The sequence below is a fragment of the Ranitomeya imitator genome, chromosome 6, assembly GCF_032444005.1.
Source record: "Ranitomeya imitator isolate aRanImi1 chromosome 6, aRanImi1.pri, whole genome shotgun sequence".
In the NCBI taxonomy this organism is placed as follows: domain Eukaryota; kingdom Metazoa; phylum Chordata; class Amphibia; order Anura; family Dendrobatidae; genus Ranitomeya; species Ranitomeya imitator.
In genome coordinates, this window is record NC_091287.1 from 449,779,845 (window position 1) to 449,802,639 (window position 22,795).

The 22,795-nt window shown below is 46.2% G+C and overlaps 1 protein-coding gene across 9 annotated transcripts in view; it reads left to right on the forward strand.

The window, feature by feature from the left end:
- NCOA2 (nuclear receptor coactivator 2) overlaps nt 1–22,795 on the forward strand; it is a 202,145-nt gene that overhangs the window by 159,809 nt on the left and 19,541 nt on the right. For all 9 annotated transcript variants that reach the window (XM_069731453.1, XM_069731457.1, XM_069731450.1 and 6 more), the window contains 9 exons: nt 5,812–5,915; nt 9,090–9,267; nt 9,355–9,525; nt 9,741–9,842; nt 10,492–10,629; nt 11,641–11,788; nt 12,782–14,042; nt 21,137–21,344; nt 22,194–22,406. In XM_069731453.1, the coding sequence (XP_069587554.1) occupies nt 5,812–5,915; nt 9,090–9,267; nt 9,355–9,525; nt 9,741–9,842; nt 10,492–10,629; nt 11,641–11,788; nt 12,782–14,042; nt 21,137–21,344; nt 22,194–22,406 (2,523 nt within the window). The remainder of the gene's footprint in view (nt 1–5,811; nt 5,916–9,089; nt 9,268–9,354; nt 9,526–9,740; nt 9,843–10,491; nt 10,630–11,640; nt 11,789–12,781; nt 14,043–21,136; nt 21,345–22,193; nt 22,407–22,795) is intronic.

Sequence of the window (22,795 nt, forward strand, 5' to 3'; positions counted from 1 at the left end):
CCACAGGCAAATCCTGAACGTGTGCACATAGCCTTACAATTCTCAGCATGGCAATCTCTGTAGCAGAGACGCTAGTCTCGGCTGTGGATTCTGACCAATCTGCTGTCATTAGATGACGTAAATCCACATGTGCTAAGAAATAAGTGCGGCAATTAGAACACAGCGAAAATACGTTGCATCCAAAGCGCTACTATTCCTGATCGTGGTGCCATAGCCTTCTAATTGCACCTTCTATTTGCCTTCTTTTTTTAAGCATGATAACTTATTGTAAACTCCACCTACCTTTCCTTCATGTTGTATGTCTGCGATGTATAATTATAGAATAGATGCAGAACCCTGTGCAATCTGGTCTTTCATCCGTTCTCTAGGACTTGCTCCCCCTAACAAGAAGTAGGGACAGATAAAATGGATTATTTATGACCATAGAGTCGGATTATTTGCGGTCTGCATAAGAGCCATTATCAGAAAACGGTAGAAAATGTATCATCAGTGATATTTGCAGAGTTGCTTGGTTTTGGAGCAAGTATTCTAGTTTTGCGGAGCTGCAGTTTGGAGCTTCTGTAAGACGTTGTTTTCCCTCCTACTAGTGTTATATAATAATGATGTTAGTGGGGTTTCCCATCTTTTTTGAGTCTATTGGTTTGATGTGTGTAAAAATAAGAATATCAATGTTCCTCGCCCTGTGTCTGCACCGCTGCCTCTGGTCTTTGTTGGCACATCTGCAGCCTTGTCACCAAAGTCCCCGCGCAGAAAGGTGCAGAAGGCGTTTTTAATATTCGTTCACATATACTAAGGCCTTAAGGTACCGTCACATTAAGCGGCGCTGCAGCGATCCAGACAACGATCCCGATCGCTACAGCGTCGCTGTGTGGTCGCTGGAGAGCTGTCACCACAGCTCTCCAGCGACCAACGATGCCGGTCCCCTGGTAACCAGGGTAAACATCGGGTTACTAAGCGCACGGCCGCGCCTAGTAACCCGATGTTTACCCTGGTTACCAGCATAAACGTAAAAAAAAAAAAACACTACATACTTACCTTCCGCTGTCTGTCCCCCGGCGCTGTGCTTCTCTGCACTGACTGTGAGCGCCAGCCAGAAAGCAGAGCGGTGACGTCACTGCTGTGCTCTGCTTTCCAGCTGGCCGGCACTCACAGTGCAGAGAAGCACAGCGCCGGGGGACAGACAGTGGAAGGTAAGTATGTAGTTTTTGGGTTTTTTTACGTTTACGCTGGTAACCAGGGTAAACATCGGGTTACTAAGCGCGGCCCTGCGCTTAGTAACCCGATGTTTACCCTGGTTACCAGTGAAGACATCGCTGAATCGGCGTCACACACGCCGATTCAGCGATGTCTGCGGGAGATCCAGCGACGAAACAAAGTTCTGGATTTTCTTCGCCGACCAACGATGGCACAGCAGGATCCTGATCGTTGCTGCCTGTCAAACTGAACGATATCGCTATCCAGGACGCTGCAACATCACGGATCGCTAGCGATATCGTTCAGTGTGACGGTACCTTTAGTCTCCAAAAAGGGTAAGCCTGGGGAAAGCCCAGTCACATTATGTGCGTGATCTTCCTGTGTCACCGAGCAGTACACGGTGCACTCTTCATGAGGGGTCTAGTGGATGTTTTGCAGGTGTGTGATCGCTCCGGTGAAATGTAATTGTATGGGTTAATTTTACAATACTTTAACCCAAAGTGTTGGCTGCTCTGTGGTCGGCCCCTGTATGCTTAGTCATCTTGTCACGTGCGTCACGAAACAATTCCTGGCATCGCTTCAAAGTCTCACTTTCTCGGCTAAGAAGGGAAAAACGGAATTGCGCCTGTATCGGTGATATCTTCCCTGGGGAAGCTGTGATAGTGCTAATGAGGGTGAAGTATATCTGTGATAAGGCGAAGTGTCTGGTCTGCGGCAGGCTGGTCCTGGTGAGAACGCGTGCAGCTGCGCCCATTACATTTTTTCCTCTGGTCACTGTGGGAGTTTTCAGCAGCCGGATGATACAGGAGGCATTATTGGTGAAAAGAGAAACAGATTCTAGAGCGCAGGAAGGGCCTTGTGTTTTCTGCTGGCAGAATGCTTCCTAATGAATACGGATGTGATGCCGGCTTCACCAAGCCATATGGCAGCTTTTCTAATTTTAGTATTGTGCAGATGTATAATTGTCTCACTTGCTTACCTCCTAAAGCTTTCCTGAGTAGCAACATGTCCTTAATTCCCGAGAGGCCTACATTGTCCTACATGTATGTACTAAGGGAAAAGCCCTGACATATGATCGCTGGCTGTATCTCCGAATGGTCTCCCATTAGGTGTTGGTGGTCTCCCTAAGCTTCTTACTCATACTCAGCAGTCTAATAATCTGGAAATTGTATAAGGCTATGTGCACACGCTGCGGATTGGCCGCTGCGGATTTGCAGCAGTTTTCCATGAGTTTTACAGTACCATGTAAACCTACGGAAAACAAAATCCGCAGTGCACATGCTGCGGAAAAAAAACTTGCGGAAACACAGCGGTTTATATTCCGCAGATGTTAATTCTTTGTGCGGATTCCGACGCGGTTTACACCTGCTCCTCAATTGGAATCCGCACAAAAAACGCGGTAAATCCACAGTGCGGGTTTTCTGCGGCTTTACCAAAATCAGTGCGGAAAAATCCGCACACCTTTCCGCAGTGTGTGCACATAGCTTTACTGACCCCGCAGAGATCTGTTGTCTTGGGATGGATTTCTTTACTCCCCCGTCAGTCTGTTCTGTAACACACAGGACTCCGGTGTTTGGAGCTTAGTAGTTAGATCTGTGTTTCCTCCATAACACAATGAGATGTATTCAAAACAACAACAACATGTTTCATTATTGCCGTCCTAACCCCGATCGGGGCATTTTACCAGATCGGAGTCATGTTCTGATTCACTGCTGCCCAGCCTTTCCATCGCTGGAGCTAAATATGTCTGGTGTTAAAAGGAATTTGACAAATTTAAAAGTTATTCCAAATTATAGGAGATAACTTTCTGATTGCTGGGGGTCCAATCGCTGGGATCCAAATCTCCTCCTCAAACCGAGGCTCTTGAATGGAGTCGTGGTCAATCATGTGCACCTCCGCTCCATTCATGCTTAATGGCAGTGGCTAAGAGCTGCCGATTGCTTTTCTGAAGTGGTCCTATAAAGAATGAATGGCGATCAAGCACAACGTCGTGCACACGGGCTCTCAGAAACAGGGGGGCTCCCTGCGTTTGGGCTCTCAACAATTGGGAAATTATCACCTTCCCTATCGATAGAGGATTGTGTCCAAACTTTGTACCAGGGGTGTGGAGTCGGTAAGCCAAACCTCCGACTCCTCAATTTCCATGACGCCGACTCCAAGTCTCCGACTCTGACCCCACAGCCCTGCTTGGTACCCCACCTTTACAAGATTACAATGGTGTGACCAGATTACCTCATTACAGTCACAGTATAGGAAACGTTCACACGTTCTGTACCATGAAATCAGGTAAATCAGGTAGTAGGTAGTGAAGTGCAAATCTTTTTTTTTTTTTTTTTTTTAACACCCATGTTTTTCATGATCTTTGTGTGTGTATCATGTACATATTGCTATGGGTATGACTTATTTTTTCTTTTTCTCCCATAGTCTGTCCTATAGGACTTAAAAAAGCATCAGAATAAATAAATGAGCAAAATTTGCAATGTGCAACAAAAAAAAAAAAATCTTTAAGATGTAGCACTTGAAATTCATAGCATTTTTTAGAAGCTGTGAAAACCAGAGTGCTGCTGCAGCTTTTGTCGCCTCCTTGTGATTTCTTCCTTTGAGTCTTCTAGTGGGAACGCTGAGGCGTAAGATATTTGTAAGGACAGCCGTAATAGTAGTTAGGCCACTGGCAGCCTCGGTCTCTTGCACTATTGAGAAGTGAATATCTACCCATCGTAGGGGTGAATTAACCATAAATTTACCAACACTTCACACTGGTTGGAAGAGAGTGAAATGTTCCCGTCTACAAGGACCTCACCACTGTTTCGTCATATCACGATCAGTGAAGAAAGCCCAGTTGAAATGGATTTGCCACATACTGGAAATTACTGTATTTGCTTTGGCTTTTTGAAGGGTGCTACAACGCCCCAATGTAAACGTCCGTCTCTCCACGACTATGTTAGCGCCGCCGCTTCGCTTCATAAAAGGTTGGATTGATTTTTAAATCTGGGACAAGATTCAAATTAAACCCCAGAAATCCCCTGATGCCGATTTTACTAGAGAGCGGGAGGAAAGGTCTGTTTGCTTCTACATTTGCCAGATTAAAGTGCATTTTTCATGTGCGAGCTGTGAACCCAGCTGAGCGTCGGTCTTCCCTCTACCTTCCAGAATAAGTTCCCATTGATGGGGGAATAGGAGCTATTTGTGGAATGCAGATGGACAGGACCTCTCCATTTGGAGATCTTTCCAATTTAGCTGAGGCTACTGTGTCTATTTGCTCAGTATGGTGTAAGGATTCCTCGTGTATGGAGATCAGTCTAAATGTACAACTGGCGTCCCTCAAACCAAAGTATCGATGGTTTTTCACAGTATTAGGGTATGTCTATAAGGGGCAGGAATTCAACTTCAAATATCTGCCGAGAAATGGTCTCACGTTCCACATGGGTTCTACTGTGAATTTGAAGATTGTTTTGCCTCGTATATCGCTTGCTCTGGGATTTTTGGTGAACGCTTACATGTACTGCCTGCTGGGCCATTTACTTGCATGACTTCATTATGCAAATTGATGTTTTAAGAGTAAGGCTGTGTTCACACATTTCGGTGGCATTGGTTTAAAAAATAGTTTTTGCTACAATGCAGCCTAAGTGTTCTCGTAAGTTTTGTCGTAATTTTTGTTTTTTCTGATGAACTGAAATGTCATAATTTGTCTAAAAGTAGATCATCTCTTTATGACCACACTACAATGTCCTGCTGCTTCTGCCTAATATTTGTGGGGCACTGGCCGACTGATGGTCAGGGGAGATGTTGATTCTTTGTGTCCAGTTTTAGACTGCTTATAGCATAATTTCTCCTGAGATCAGCACCCGACTGACATGTAGGTCAGCAGCCTTCTCATAGAGAACGCAGGAGCCCCAGACCGAAAGACTGGCAAAGTCAGAAGCATCGACATTAGCCATCTAAGGAGCAGATAGACGGCCGTATTCTTGTGTGAGGATCTCATTGTACTGCACAGACGGGCCCGGCACCTCTCCTGAGCATGACCGCGTGATGTATTTCTATGCAGCTGTCGTGCTCCAGTCAGTCCAAAGAGTCCAATGCGATCCTCGCACAAGAAATACCGCCGTCTGTCTGCCCCCTACTGTTCATGATCAGCCTAAGGCTACTTTCACACTTGCGTCGGTACGGGTCCGTCGCTAAGCATCGGCACGACGTACCGACACATGTTGTGAAAATTTGACACAACGTGGGCAGCGGAAGCAGTTTTTCAACGCATCCGCTGCCGATTGTAAAGTCCCGGGGAGGAGGGGGCGGAGTTCTGGCCCGCATGTGCGGTAGGGAATGGCGGACCCGACGTACGAAAAAACGTTCCCCTGAACGTTTTTTGTGCCGACGGTCCGCCAAAACACGATGCATCCAGTGCACTACATGGCCATACGTCACAATCCGTCGCTAATACAAGTCTATGGGAAAATGCAGGATCCTGCATTCTCAAAAAACGACGGATTGTGACGGAAGCTGAAAAACGCAAGTGTGAAAGTAGCCGTAGGAAACCGCTATTGTTATTTGTATTTATGTGCACTGTTAACTATTCAATGTATTTTAGTTATGAGATCCTAAAAATTCTCTTTCATGCAGAAAAAGCAGCAGCTTCAAATGAGGATGAAGTTCAGAAAGCGGATGTGTCCTCAACAGGCCAAAGTGTCATAGACAAGGATGCGCTCGGACCGATGATGCTCGAGGTACACGTCACACCCGCAGCCTCATCTGGCTCAGTTACTGTCCAATGGCTCAATTATTAAAAATTATTTTTACATGTCATATAATATATTATAGCTTATGTTTATGTGTGAATAGGTAAGTCTGTTAAGGAAGTGCGCGGGTGTGTATGTGTATATATTTATAAGTGTGTGTGTGTATAAATATATATATATATCTATATCTATAATTTATTATTCTGTATATACATAGTCTCCTATGTCAGGTGTCCATTGTGACCTCCTCGTGTGAACCCCTCCGCTGGGCCTAGGTGAGGGCTGTAGCAGACGCTCGGTGGCCGGTGCTTGCCGTGAGCTGGTAGCCGCAGTTTCCCAGTGACGGCTCTTCCTCCTGCCCGCTGTCGGCCCCGCAGTAGCAGCTGACTTCAGTTTCTGCTTCCTGCATTATGGCCACCGCTCTGTCGTGAGACCCTGTGTAATAACCAGGTCACCTTCCTGCCAGATCCCCGTTAGACTTTCTCATGTCGGTGCCCCCCGCCTGATGCTGGGCTGGCTGTGCAGACAGATGTTCTCCTGGTTCTGTAGGCGCCTGGCATAGCGTTACATGTGAGCATGTCTGCGGTATTGTGCTGCTGCCGTTGTATGCGCCTCTTCTGCACGTCAGGAGCACTCTCAGTAAGGAAGCATCTGTTTCTTATTGTTTCTTGAAATGTCTGCATTTGCATGTCATAAGTATATGGCCGTCACTAAGCAACCGAGCAGGAATTGCAGTTTCCTTCAGAGGAGTAAACATCACGTGACGGTGCCGAGATGCCCGCTCCTCGGCGGCCTTGTGCAGGGCACGCTGGCTTCTGCTTAGTTACTCAGTAATATCACATGTCGGGATATGTCTGCTGTGGAGAAAGCTAAGGAAGAACGCCTCCTGCTCACATCTTGATGATTATGAAGGATGACTTGGTCCCAGGATAGATGACTAAGCGCTGTAGAGCTGTGCTTGTGGGCATGTTAGTTGGCACAAAGCTGCTGTAAACGTGGGTATGACTAAAAGACACAAAATCAAGTCTGCCCTGTCGGATGACACTAGAAAATGACGTTTAACGCTCTCTACGCGACTGTCGGCCCCTCACAATCCCGGCATTACCCTGCTGCTTGTGCGGCTGTATGTTTGCCTCCCTCCGGCGCTCTGGCCCCCGGCGTTACTCACCCTATGTAGGTGTGCGCTCTGTCTCATGGGTTCTCTCGGTGTATGAAGCCAGTGTACATCAGTAAACAGATGAATCATGGAACTAAACCCACTTGTGCATCCTGGCAAGTAATGCTTGTATTATGTTTGGCCTGCAGTTGTTTTCATGACTAATTGCTCGTTTTCTAAAGTTGGGAGCTAAAGGAAGATGGCTGCTTAACTTAAAGCCAGTGTCCCTTTAATTGGTAATAATATGTGCACTGTGACTGAAATGCTGCACATAGCGACAGGTGAGCCTCGGTAAGGGCCGAATTCTGATATCCATGTATCAGAATCCGAGTACAGACCACAAATCTCAGACTGACCACGGGTCTCCTGACCTGATCTCAACAGGCTGAGACTGACTATAGATCAGTCTGTGCATTGCACGGCGTACTCAGGCCGTATTCTGATCTCTGTGTATCATGACAAGAGAAGCAAAGGTGTGTAGAAATCACACCATACATCTACCCTCTGGCTCAAGACCAGATCAGCTGTGGAGGATATCCACTAATAAAACATAACTTTTAATAACTGGAAGTGTCCGTCTGTGTCCACAGTCTCAGTCTCTGACTGAGAGACTGTGGACACAGACGGACACTTCCAGTCTGGGATACCTAGCCACTGCAGGCACCAGACATTATATTGACCTACAATCTCTCTGCTTGTTGGCACTTCTCTCCATAAGGACTCCCCTGATGATTCTCCATGACCGGAGTTGAAACGCGTAGGGAGGAAGAATTTATATTTCAAGAGGATTTGGGACTTTGCCTCCATACACATTGGGTGGATTGGTCCCTCTGAGTTAGGTCCACTTGGGGCCTGTCCTTGTTAGGACAGGAGCTACATAGGGGCTACAGGGTAGATATATTATTTTGGCCCTGCCTCCTCTCATCTACGTGGATCTCTATTGTGTCATACGGAATTACACAGTATCCGGCAGCTTGGGTGAGATCAAACCATTTTTTATATAGAGCACTGGTTCACCTGAGCACTTTTTATGTATGTGTTTTTCGTTTGTGTCCTATTGGGTGTGCGTTTTTTAATATCTATTATTAAAAGTTATGTTTTATTAGTGGATATCCTCCACAGCTGATCTTTTCTTCTCTGTGTATCATGGCCCAAAGGGGTGGTCATTTTGTATGTTCAGTGTCCATTTGGTGAATGTACCACAAAAGCTCCTCTTGTATGCATGAAACATGTCCATACTGTCCAGGAGTGTCCTTTTAGTCTTCATTAGATGAGTATGTGTAGTTTTACCTGGCAGCGTATGGGCGATGTATGCCTACAAAATGGAGAAAGTCCGAGACTATTATTGGAGGTATACAGCAGGCAATGATCCCAAAGTACACTTCAGGCACTGCGAGAAGGTACACTACCATGAACAGAAGCTAAACCTGCATATAAGTAACCTGCCGTATGGGGTATAAGTAAAATGCTGTATGGGGGTACAAGTAAACTGTCGTATGGGGGTATAAGTAAACTGCCGTATGGGGTACAAGTAAACTGCCGTATGGGGGTACAAGTAAACTGCTGTACGGGGGTACAGGTTGCTGTATGGGGGTACAAGTAAACTGCTGTATGGGGGTATACATCTCACCTATCCTCAGAATCCTGAGGCTTGCCACCATTGAGCACCCAGCGATCAGTAGAGCGTCTATTTAATGTGTATTGTGCTTCATGTGTCGCTGACTTTGAATGCTGTGGCAATGTGCATGCTCGGCCATGCAATCCGGGGACTGTCCTGATGGGTGAGGGTCCAGCGATTAGCAGTTGTGATTGTGGTGCACGCTCTAACATTTTATATGGCAGTAGCTGCTGAATGTACTGGGAGAACATCAATGTCTGCTGCACCTTCACTTCTATGTACCACAATGTCCAGGGGGTGCAAGTGTCAGTCCCTTCTATATATACTGATTACAGCCAGGCTATAAATGCTGCGTGCTGATACAAGTAACATTACTTTCTTTCTGTAGGCCTTGGATGGGTTCTTTTTCGTGGTGAACCGTGAAGGGAATGTAGTGTTTGTCTCTGAGAATGTGACTCAGTATCTCCGGTACAACCAGGAAGAGCTCATGAATACCAGTGTATATAACATATTACATGTCGGAGATCACACAGAGTTCATCAAAAACCTGCTGCCAAAGTCTTTAGGTATAATCCACCATCTTGTTCTAATTCTCACTTACGGATTGTTAGAACCTGGCTTATATAGTCTTTTTTTGTGTGTTTTCTCCACAGTTAATGGGGGACCTAGACGAAATAGCCATACGTTTAATTGCCGCATGCTGGTGAAGCCAACAGCAGAGTGTGAAGAGGAAACTCATGACAGCCGGGAAACGCACCAGAAATATGAAACTATGCAGTGCTTTGCCGTATCCCAACCAAAGTCCATTAAGGAAGAAGGAGAAGGTACGATTATTGCGGAACCAGATAAGGGGCAGGCAGGTTCTCCTCTCGGTGTACTGTGCATAAACCTGTCCTTATGACTTCACCTTCACTAGGATTGTTCACCTTCTCATTGTAGTGGGTAGATCACCTGTTTTCAAAGCCATCATCCCTTTTATTTGATTGTTCGGTGTGAACGCTTCATTCTTGTGTGAAATAATTGTTTCCCTCCTTTGAAGATTTACAGTCTTGCTTGATATGTGTGGCCAGAAGAGTTCCAATGAAAGAAAGACCTCCTCCTCCCTCATCCGAAACATTCTCAACTCGTCAGGACTTGCAAGGTAATCGTCCCCCATGCTGTCATCGCCTGTCTATCACCGAGAAGAGTAAGCTTGGTGCAGAGTTTTAGGAAATTATTTGCAGAGGTGCCACAGATGATCGGTAATGGACCGGATCCTGTTGGATAGTCTGCAGAAGTTCAAGCACTTGGAGTAGTTGAGTTCATGGTTTACACAAAGCGGCATTATTGCTGATCCACACACCCTATTCTGGGTATGTTTTATGGATCCCGAACACGCAGCCCATGATATCCTATGTCCCCGCTCACTCACTCCCGACGTAATACAGCAAACTACATAGATTACGTATCCCTAGAAGTATTTCCTCCATGGGGAGTGTTAAGGAGCAATGTGGACTGCAATAACGTTATGTATTGTGATCAGTCATATTGTGTGTGTGTTATATATACATATGTAATGAATTTGCACATTCTAAAGAGTTTATTAAACATATGTTATTTCATACATACTATAGTTCGGTATCCTTGAGACACCGAAGGGCGAGATATATGATGTATTCACACATACGGTACATTTCAAGTCAATTCTATACATTCATGTATACTTAAAATAGTTGATAGCAGTCCCAAAAGTATATTCCCTCAGGTTTTAATGTGTTAACCGACGCGATATGTCTATGCTGTCCTTTCAGGTAAAATCACCTCTCTGGACACGAGCACCATGAGGGCGCTGATGAGGCCAGGCTGGGAGGATTTAGTGCGACGGTGTATTCAGAAATTTCATTCTCATGATGGCGAATTATCTCTCAGCAAAAGACATCACCAAGAAGGTAACACTGATTATGAAAGCTTACACAATGATGGGACATTTCAGTTTTGTTTCCTTTGGTAAGTTGGCCTGTCTGGCATCTTCATGAGTGAGGCCAGCATGCTGAGACGCCGACTGATTGCTGAAATGATGTGACAAGTGGTCCGCTGAGCACTGAGCCCCTTTAGCTGTGTTGGGCTCTGCTGGCTCTTGGAAAGATGGACTTTACGTCTCTGTGCAGAAGCCAGGGAGAGCCAAAAACTGGCAAAGATGAGTGCTTCTGATATGATTGATGGGTGTCTTGGCACCCAGACACTCGCCATCCAAACTGATATATATCACTATGACAAGTCAATTGTTTTCTGAAAATGGAGATACATTTTTAGCAGTTGTCCCATGTTAAATGCTTAGAATATTCATCCCCTCTTCTCATTTTCACCGGCAACAAACACAAAAGGGTTGATGTGTTAGAAATCTTATATTTACAAACATGACCCAATCTTCAGGTAACCACAACTGTCCCAGGGGTGCCGGCTGGTCGACACGGGAGTATTTCCTATGTAGTCACATTTTTATAGTGGTGTGTGCAGGGTGCTGGCCAGTTCATTTCAGTAGCTAATCCAACCCTCGTCTTTGTATGCTGTAACAGAGAAGGGGGCTGGCTTGGCTATTAAAATGAACCATTCGCATTCTTTACACCCAGCACTGATAACGCAAGGGAAGCTCTCACTTTTATTACTTGGTTAACCCCTTTTAGATGTACATTCTGACTTATTAACCACGAACACAGCGATTTATCTATTTTTCATGTCTCTGCTGTTTTGTTTTAATATTTTTACACTTATTGTAATTTTAATAACTGTTTAGCAAATTACAGCATTGATGGTGCAAATTAAGTCCTTCCAGAGCACGTTGGCTTTACCTTTGTATTACTGAATAGCGTGAGAAAATGTATATGCAATATGCCAATTAATCCATCTCATTAGCTTGGTTTAATGACTGTTAATATCACCTGCATCTCTTCTTCTTGCAGTTCTCAGGGTAGGACTTTCATTAAGTCCTATATACCGATTTTCATTGTCTGATGGCACAGTTGTTGCTGCCCAAACGAGGAGCAAGCTCATCCGCTCTCAGAATACAAATGAACCTCAGCTTGTAATATCCATACACATGCTTCAAAGGTAAGGACTCATGTCACGGGGATCTCAGAAGCCGGCAACCACTCGTATTGCTGTGGCATATGACCAGCGTGTTTTTTTTTTTTTAGGGGGGCAGGAATACTAACGGGCCCCTTATTACTACAGTTGGGGTAGGGTTGTAGAGACCACAGCACCCTGTGTATGTATGTGTGTAAGCTGTTAGGGCTCGAGAGGCTGTGAAGAATTACTACGCAGAGGTCTTAAGTTACAGCAGTTGCAAAACAGGTGCAAAGTTGTAGCTGAGAATCTATAGTTAGCCGGCGGCCTCACATTGTCATTGCGACCATTACACTTTTTAGTGGGCTTATTGTTCTATGCTGTGACTTGTTTTTCTGTGGGCAAATGGATGTTAAAACACCTTTGTTATTTTCTGGTTTCTCCTTGGCATACATGCACACTAAATGCAGTACATGGAATATATGAATCTCCAGTTTTGTGTACACTAAGCTTAATTACCATATAAATAGACACGTTTTACAACTTATACTTTTGCCCTGATTCATCCAGACTGGCATTTTTCACACCAGCCTTGGTGAGGTGGCATGCTGGAGTCTGACATTCCTGATCTAGTCTAGGACTGGAGTAAGATTGGTGGCATGAAGAACACCGCTGCTTGACATGAATTTGGCAAGCTAGGGATGCCACGCACCCATCCCTCCCACTTTGTCAGAGCTCGGGGAAAAATGATGTGGGAACGCCAGAAGTCGCAAAATCTAAAAGTTGAGCTAAAATTTAACAACTCTTTAACACCAGAATTTTGATGAATCACGTGTTTGATTCCTTTAATATTTTACCATCAAGGGTAATGTTTTGCTCCAAGTGGTTGCGGACACTTCACAGCTGGTCCTGCACTGTAATTGTGTCCAGTCTACGTAATGCTTGGCTATGCTGACACATTGTAACAAACTATCAGAGAGACTTGTGCGCTTCATTTATTTTCACCGTTATGCTAACACTGTTTCCTTTGTCTTCCAGAGAGCAGAATCTATGTGGATTAAACAGTCAGGACATGACTGGACAAAACATGGGCAAGACGATAGACCCAGTAGTTTCCAGCAGCCCGGCTCATCAAGCAGTGTGCAGCGGGAACCCTGGTCAGGACATGACCATAAGTAGCAATATGAATTATGCCATAAATGGCCCAAAGGAACAAATGGGCTTGTCAGCCGGCAGATATGTTGGCTCGGGAGGGATGAACCATGTCTCCAGCATGCAAGCTACCACTCCTCAGGGTAATAACTATGCACTCAAAATGAATAGCCCTTCACAGAGCAGTCCTGGCATGGGCCAGGGTCCACCTAACTCTATGCTTTCTCCAAGGCATCGTGTAAGCCCGGGAGTGGCGGGAAGTCCTCGTATTGCACCCAGTCAGTACTCCCCTGCAGGGAGCTTGCATTCTCCCGTTTGTAGTAGCACAGGAAATAGCCATAGTTTTGCCAATAGCTCTCTGAATGCACTTCAGGCTCTTAGTGAGGGCCACGGGGTCCCTCTTGCCCCACCCATGGCATCACCTGACCTGAAAAGTGGGAATGTACAAAATTCGCCTGGTAGCATGAACCCACCCCAGCTGAGAAAAATGGGGAGTTTGGATGCTAAAGATTCATTTGGGCTTTATGGGGAGCAGTCTGAGGGTGGGACTGGGCCAGCAGAGATAAACTGCCGCTCATCGGACCAGAAGGATTGTACGGATAGTATGGCGCCTGCTGGTGACAAGCTAGATGGTCAGAACAGACTGATGGACAGGCAAGGCCAGACTAAACTATTGCAGTTACTTACCACCAAATCTGATCAGATGGAGCCCTCACCACTTAACTCTTTGGGAGATACAAACAGCAAAGACTCCTTGGGACATTTTGCAGCCAACAGTTTGTCTGCCTCAGCACATGGAACCTCACTGAAAGAGAAGCATAAAATTTTGCACAGACTTCTTCAGGACAGCAGCTCACCGGTTGACCTGGCCAAGCTTACAGCAGAGGCCACTGGCAAAGAACTGAATCAGGAGTCCAATAGCACAGGCCCCGGCTCTGATGTTACCATAAAGCAGGAACCAGTGAGCCCCAAAAAGAAAGAAAATGCACTACTTCGTTACTTGTTAGATAAGGACGACAGTAAGGATAATCTAGCGGACATCACGCCCAAACTGGAGCGCTTGGATAACAAGATGGACTCTTCAAATTGCACCAAGTTAACATCTATAAAGGTTGAAAAAGAGGAGCCCGGATTTCCATCTGATCAGGTAAGAACAAATGAATTATTAATTAGTCTAAACCTCACTGTATGCGAAGAGTAGGGCCATGGGCTGTCCCGTCATCTTCACTGGTGCGCCACTGTGCAACATTCACATCAGCACGTGGTCCTTGGTGTCAGGTTCTGCATTAGCTGCACAGTAGCCACGGCCACATTCAGATGGCCATATATCGCGGTCTGAGTAGGGACTGCAACTTCACGACTGACTGAGGGTCCTGACCCAACCCACTGGCCTCATATATATCTGAGACTATTGAGGTTGGGTCAGGAGACCCTCTGCCCGTTCTGGACCATTGTATACAGGCAGCCTTAAGCCACTCTCCGGTGGGGTCAGGTGGACGAGCTGCTGATGTGGTCAGTCTCACTGGTGAAGGGCTAGCACAGTTTGCTTCTTCTTTTTCTCACACGTATCTTCCATATAGAACTTTGATTACTTTGTAGTCATCCGTATACAGTTTGGTGAACTTTCAAGAAAAAAGGAGGGGGGAGAGGGAAGGTTAGGAGCTTGACACGCCGAGACGTGCATCTGTAAACCGTTGCAAATGAATGTAGCTGGTGGGTGCCGTACCTGCTGGTGATTTCAGCTGAAGTGGAAGAAAGAAAAAGGGAATATCTAGCACGTCCATCCAGTGTAAGTAAAATATCCAAAATTTATTGAAGCATTTTAAAAAACAATATTAAAAAAGAGAGAGAGACTCTCTGCCTGACGCGTTTCTGGCGCACCACAGCGCCCTTAGTCATATGACTAAGGGCGCCGTGGTGCGCCAGAAACGCGTCAGGCAGAGAGAGTCTCTCTCTCTTTTTTAATATTGTTTTGGTCAGTTTGGTGAACTGTTTGCAGTCATGAATCAAAGAGAAGAAATCCTCACCATGGAGTAAGCAGAGTGGAGAGCGTCCGGTGTGCGTTGCGTCATTACCGTAGTGCAGACACAACTCCATTGCTGCTTTATATACCTGGATTCAGCGCCATGAGCAGCCAAGGGTTAAATGTCCGTTTTCAGTGGGTGACATGTACGAGGTGCACTTTGTTTGTGCCTTGGTTATGGCATGTTATCACCTTGTTATTACTCATCCTGGTAGTTTCTCTTTCGGCCGAGCAGCGGGTGTTACCCCACCCTGTGTGTTATCGGCTCAGTACCACATCACTTCTCGTGCCCTTTCCTGTCCTCATCCATAGCGCCGGCTCTTTAGTGCCCTGCAACCCATCCACATGGTCCTAGTATGCATCTTGTGGTCAGTTGTCATCAAACTCTTGGTGAGACCACCATAACTGGTATAGGCCAAGCTGCCCCATAGGGCTTTGGATCGTTAATACTGCGCATTTTCTGATGTAGTGAATGTACTATGTCTGCTCGGTAAGATACACCAGGCTTCTCAGGAATAAAAACTAAACCTGTCGCCTGTCTTGTGCTGAACAAGAGCTTTATCATACTGTCAGCCATACACCGAGCGTCTGTGCGGCAGTAATGGTATCGGGGGTCTCCCAGGAGTGGGACCAAAAATTAGGGGTGACCCTGCGCTTTATGGAGCAATATTTGTACTCAAGATCACAAACCTCTTCCTTTCCCCAGTTACTTCAGTAGCATAAAATTCGGCTGTGTGTGGACAGAAGGTTGTATTTGTGGCCGGGGGTATAAACCTGACGCCCCTGAATATTTTTCTCAATTGACAAGGCCCGTGGCATGGAGCATTGTCGGAGGATGCTTGTTCTGCTGTATGAGAAGTCCTCAGAGGGTTAATGTGGGAAGGTCTGCAATTTAGGCAGGAACTCTAGGTGATGTAAGCGGTAATCCATGGGTGTATGTTCACCTGTCATAGTCCAGGCTAAATATAGAGTGACTCTATAGAAGAGGTGAGAACAGTGTAATTATAGCCCATTGTACCCACACTCTGCAGAGCTCCCATCTCTCCCTGCTGGTTCAGGATCTGCCCTGGTCTTTAGCCTCTCGGACAGTAACAACCAATCTCTGTTATTTCTCCCAGTCAGCGGCAGCATTTCTTACCTATGCCAGGTCCTTGATTAGAACTCATTTTTTGTAGGATGTTTGATTAATGACATTAGTAGACTGTCGCTTCCTCGGTACACAAAGTATACAGATTATGTCTGTATACTGCCGGCTGATATGTGTCATTCTCCGCCACAGTCCAGCAAGACTCAACAGCGCGCCAGAGACATAACAGCAGCACAATCAGATCCAGGCCGGTCTCTCAGCATCAGAGTCTCGTCCTTCCTCAAGGTTAATCCGAGCTCCCGACATTTCTGTACATGATCTACAGAAAGTTACCTGACCTAGGATACAATGGGAAATGTCTACACTATTAAGGCTATGTTCACACTCCTGGCACATACCCTGAGTGTATCAGTGAGCTCCCATTCACCTGTCAAAGAGCGCCCTTTCTGCATCCATCGCTGTGGTATAAGCTGGTATTGTTTGTACTGTGTGAAAAGTGTAGTGCTTTTCTATAGTCGACCACAGCAGAAAAACATGGTGTATAAGTCAGGGAATAGTTACTTTTGCCATTGCCCGGAACTTGTTTGTCAGTGTATGGCACTGTTACATTATGTCGGTGTATGGCAGCGTTACATCGTGTCGGTGTATGGCAGCGTTACATCGTGTCTGTGTATGGCAGTGTTACATCGTGTCTGTGTATGGCACCGTCACATCATGTCTGTGTATGGCACCGTCACATCATGTCTGTGTATGGCACCGTCACATCATGTCTGTGTATGGCACCGTCACATCATGTCTGTGTATGGCACCGTCACATCATGTCTGTGTATGGCAGCGTCACATCGTGTCTGTGTATGGCAGCGTTACATCGTGTCTGTGTATGGCAGCGTTACCTCATGTCTGTGTATGGCAGCGTTACATCGTGTCTGTGTATGGCACCGTCACATCGTGTCGGTGTATGGCAGCGTTACATCGTGTCGGTGTATGGCAGCGTTACATCGTGTCGGTGTATGGCAGCGTTACATCGTGTCGGTGTATAGCAGCGTTACATCATGTCGGTGTATGGCACCGTCACATCGTGTCGGTGTATGGCAGCGTTACATCGTGTCGGTGTATGGCAGCGTTACATCGTGTCGGTGTATGGCAGCGTTACATCGTGTCGGTGTATGGCACCGTCACATCGTGTCTGTGTATGGCAGCGTTACATCGTGTCAGTGTATGGCAGCGTTACATCGTGTCGGTGTATGGCAGCGTTACATCGTGTCGGTGTATGGCAGCGTTACATCGTGTCGGTGTATGGCAGCGTTACATCGTGTCGGTGTATGGCAGCGTTACATCGTGTCGGTGTATGGCACCGTCACATCGTGTCGGTGTATGGCAGCGTTACATCGTGTCGGTGTATGGCACCGTCACATCGTGTCGGTGTATGGCACCGTCACATCGTGTCGGTGTATGGCACCGTCACATCGTGTCGGTGTATGGCAGCGTTACATCGTGTCGGTGTATGGCAGCGTTACATCGTGTCGGTGTATGGCAGCGTTACATCGTGTCGGTGTATGGCACCGTCACATCGTGTCGGTGTATGGCACCGTCACATCGTGTCGGTGTATGGCAGCGTCACATCGTGTCGGTGTATGGCAGCGTTACATCGTGTCGGTGTATGGCAGCGTTACATCGTGTCGGTGTATGGCAGCGTTACATCGTGTCGGTGTATGGCAGCGTTACATCGTGTCGGTGTATGGCAGCGTTACATCGTGTCGGTGTATGGCAGCGTTACATCGTGTCGGTGTATGGCAGCGTCACATCGTGTCGGTGTATGGCAGCGTCACATCGTGTCGGTGTATGGCTGTAATGGGGCAGTTATAGAGGTGCATAAGCCCCCACCGTATCTCCATGCTGAGCTTATTCCTGTTGGCGTGTTAGATCAGGCTTTCTATGCCCAGTTTCCTTATGTAGTCCATCAGTCCTGCAGAGCTGGTACATGTAGTTCTACAACATGAGAGACGCCACATTTCTTTATGTATTTTGTGCCATTTTTGGGGCATTGAATACTTGGTTATTACTTAGGACTTTCTCCAGAATTTGTACATGTCACCTGCATACAAATTGTTCGGCTTTTTATGCAAAAGAAAAGAAGGAAGCGGCGTGTCTGTGATTTTTTTTTCTGGATGGCTGACATTTCTCTAATGAGGCTAAATGACTCTTCTGCTTCCCCTCTAATTATGGAGTGAACACGTCTTGGTAGTTGCCGGTAACTGGGAACATGGAGGCTTCAGATGCTAGATACCAGTGAACTCCAGCTAAGTAGTGTGACAACTATGGTACCTAAGTGTGCAGACAACGCTAAGCCTCTCCATGTATGCAGCCCAGCCTGCGCCTGCAGATGTGACAATTTCCCGCCACAGTTAGGCGGCACTTCACCTAGAAGTAGAAGGTAAACTAAGCAGCGCAGGCCCGGGCGCCAGCAATCTGCCGACGTTCTTGTGATGGAGCAGTGGCGATTCTTCCAGGCCTTGCTCACATATCTCACATGTGCTCATTTCTTGCATTAGTGATCAGCGAAAACAGCCCAACGTGTGCCCCATGCCATAGCAGGCAGAAGAGGTGCTGCTGATGTGCTCCATGTCCGGGATGGCCATGCAGATATTGTAGAGCTGCTGTCCATTCCCAGGGCCACCTCCGTAACCTGTGGTCGCTGGTCGGGAGCCTTGATAACCTCTCTTTCTGTGTGGTTTAATTTCCCCCACTTCTGATAATTTGTGTTTGTATTTCTGTTTCTCTCTCTGATTTTGTTATCAACACAGAATTGTGGATTTTGTTGTTTTTTTTTTTGCTGCAGAATCCTATATTGACAATCCTAGAATTTCCTTTTGCAGCTAATAGTAATTTTTGGCGTTTTTGCATTTGGCGTTATCCTGGTTTTGTCCTGGATGGTCTCTCTTCATCGGGATCCTTGCCCCCGTTCTTTGCATCATCCATTCTTATTTTCTCCCCTTTAACTATGAGCATTGTGGTTATTTTAAGATGTTTTGTGTGATTAAGCTGTAATGATTCTCTCTCCTTATGTGACAAAAATACTATTTGGGTGATCCGGGGGTAGCAATGCCATCTGGACCGCTTGGCTGTTTCTCGGCTTTTCGTGAAGTATTCTGGGACTTGCGCGTCTGTTGTTTAATTGAGAGCCATTACTTGGACGGGGCGGCCCAGATTACAGCTGCTTATGCTTTAGAAAGGCTTCTTGCTGGGTAGCAGGTTCAGTGTTTGTACAAGGGCAGAGCCAAGAAAAGCTGACACGGAGGCAGATTGCCGCTGTTAACACTTCCTGTGCTGCTACGTTTCAGCCGGGTGCCTGCGCGCTCACATTCCTCTCTATTATGAATGTCTCGGCTCATTCATTGTACCCGGTGGTTGGTTACCTGTCCCTAGATGACCCAGATGCCGCACATCCCGGCACTGCCGTCCTACAGATGCTGAGCGTGTTCTCACGAGGAGCTGTGTGTGACGTCCGTGCCTGTGTTCGCTGCCATTTCCTTGGCACGTTACAGCTGGGAGACATTTTTGACATTTCATAGTCTGGAGATTGATGGCGGAAACATCACAGCCAGGAGAATGAGCTTTGGTCTGGACTGGTAGCACACAAAAGATGTCACTGTGCCTAGTCCATGTACAGTGTCGGTGACCGGCCTGGCACTGTAGTGTGTGGCATAATGAGCAGACAATGCTGATCTCTGCCCCACAGCGGATGTATAAGTTCTTGTCTGTGTCTTCAGAGAACCTGTCGGCGCGATTGTGTTATGTAAAGACCCGGCTGTAATGGCGCTGATTTGGGGACGTTCTCTTCTAATGATATTTTTAGTGCCCTGGTGCTGGACTGTGCACTCGGGATTCTCCTCCTGCCCCGAGCCCTCCGTCTGCCTCCGGTGTTTGATTGACAGGTCACCATTTTTTTTTATTTTATATTTTCCGATGACCTGCCTCCCTTTTGAAAGTTTCTGCCAGTGCTGTCATTGCTGAATATGGCAAGAAAAGGCAAAATCCAGCTTCCAAAATATTCCAAATTTATTGTGAATAAAACAGAGTCCAGTCGGATGAATTCACATGACAATGAGTATCAGATAACGCGTTCCAAGCAATAGCTTGTCTCGTTATCATGTGAATTCATCCGACTAGACTCTGTTTTATTCACAATAAATTTGGAATATTTTGGAAGCTGGATTTTTCCTTTTCTTGCTACATTTGTTCCACGTGATGACTACACGATATCCGTGCTTCCCCACAACACATGCCTAACAGGTGAGCTGGTTTTTGTCTGTCATTGCTGAAGACTGTACGTGCACAGATCGGTTTCCTAGCTGGTCTCCAAGAAAATGGTGCCGGGGGTGTCACATGTGCGCTCTTCTCTAAAACATCACCAAATCGAGATCCCACGGTGTGCATGTGCCGCACTCTGTGCCACTTTATTATAGACCAGCCAGGAAGGCCGTCCACGGCAATGATGGTGCCAGATGTCAACCAGGCAGAGGAGATGGGGCAGAAGACCCGTGACCAGTCCGGCCCCTGTGCACCTAAATCTCATTAGCAGAACAAAATAGCAAATTTATTCACCAAAGGTAGTGATTGAATCAGTAGTACAGCGCCATTACAGCCTTGTGTTACTATACGTTGCAAAATTGTGCCGACAGGTTCTCTAAGTGCGAGTGCACTAATTTTCATAGACATTGAATTATGGACATCTTACTGTTCAGCCTGCTCTTCCTGCACTACTGGTTGTGTTTTCTATGCCATCATTTTGGGGCACTTATGATTTATTGATTAGCCTTCTATTCAATTTTATTTGGCATAATTAAATTTAAAAAAAACCTGCATTTTTTTTTTAATAGAGTCAAGAACCAGATTGTCAGATTCTGAATTCTCACATAATCATAGAAAATGCTGTAAATGTAGGTAGCCGCCCGGGAGACACCACAGACTCTGTCATCTCTCTGCTCAATTGTTTGATGAAATCCCGTATTCTGGATTACCAGAATTCTGTACTATTGGATGTCTGATCAAAGCACTGAACTTGCATGATGCATTAACCCTTGCTGTGATGTTAAACAAATTGTTGCTTTTTTTCTTATTGTATCCAAAGCTTTTACCGACCAGCTCTGATTTGGATAACCTGGATGAAATCCTGGACGATTTACAGAAAAGCCAGCTTTACACGGACTCTCGGGCTGACGGGAACTCTGTGGATAAACAGGCGATCATCAATGACCTGATGCAGATTGCCGGTGATAACAGCTCGGCCCTACCTCCCAGCGTGCACCGGCAGAGGGTCCTCCAGATGCAGCAGAACAGTAAGGCTCCCACCCTGACCTAGGATTTCCTGTTCCTCTCTGTCTGGGAGCAGCAGCCACTTGTTTTCTTTGTTTTGCCTTAGAAATAGTGTTTGTAAACAAGCAGCGCCCCCTGCTGCTGACTACCGGAAATTTAAGCAGCGAGCTCTTTAATGTATGGACCTAAAGGTACCTTCACACTGAACAACATTACAACGATAGCGATCCGTGACGTTGCAGCGTCCTGGATAGCGATATCATTTTGTTTGACACGCAGCAGCGATCTGGATCCTGCTGTGAGATCGCTGGTCAGAGCTAGAAGGCCAGAACTTTTATTTCGTCACTGGATCACCCGCTGACATCGCTGGATCGGCGTGTGTGACACAGATCCAGCGATGTGTTCACTGGTAACCAGGGTAAACATTGGGTTACTAAGCGCCGGGCCACGCTTAGTAACCCGATGTTTACCCTGGTTACCATTGTAAATGTAAAAAAAACACTACATACTTACATTCCGGTGTCTGTCACATTCCGGTGTCTGTCACATCCCTCGCCGTCAGTATCGCTGGTCGTGATCGTTGGAAAGTTGCTGAGTGTGACAGTACCTTAAGAAATGTGCACGTTTTCTTGCATGTGTCATAATGCACGGCCCATTTACACGAGACGATGGTTGACTGAACGAAACAGCATCCTGCCTAAAATTAGTGATGGTAAGGGTAAAAAAAAAAAGTCTCAAGAGTTGCTGTTCTCACATCTCTTTCCCATTGGAAACGTTTTGTTAATAAAAACGCATATTTTCACCCATTGTAGTGGTTCCCTATTGACTTCCTATGAAATGTGTGCTAGCCTTTTCACTTTATATCCACGCAGTGTTCAATAATCCCCATCCGGCACAGCTTCAGCTTGGAAGACTTTTACCAAACCAGAATGTACCAATGGATATCAGTTTACAAAACCAGACGCCCACTGGATCCTTCCAGCCGATGAGGAATACCAGCCCTTTCTCTGCCATGCCACCTTCTGGAATGATCAGCAGTCAGGGAATGATGGGAGGGCAGGGTGGCGTTGGCACCAGTAGTCCTGGTAGGTGCATCTATGTGCATTACATCTTCTTATTCCTAGGGGGGCACTTTTGGTTCTCTCCGCAGCTATATATGTCTTTAATCCATTGTGCGTGATATTACATGATATAAGGCAGGGGTGTCAAACTGCATTCCTCGAGGGCCGCAAACCATGCGTGTTTTCAAGATTTCCTTAGCATTGCACAAGGTGCTGGAATCATTCTCTGCAGGTGATTAAATTATCACCTGTGCAATGCGAGGAAATCCTGAAAACATGACCTGTTTGCAGCCCTCGAGGAATGCAGTTTGACATCCCTGATATAAAGTCACTGCATTGGCGGAGATGGCTATGGTTGGCACGTTTAGTGCCAGATCTGCAGAAAGAAAGTAAAATGGACATTAAAATATTGT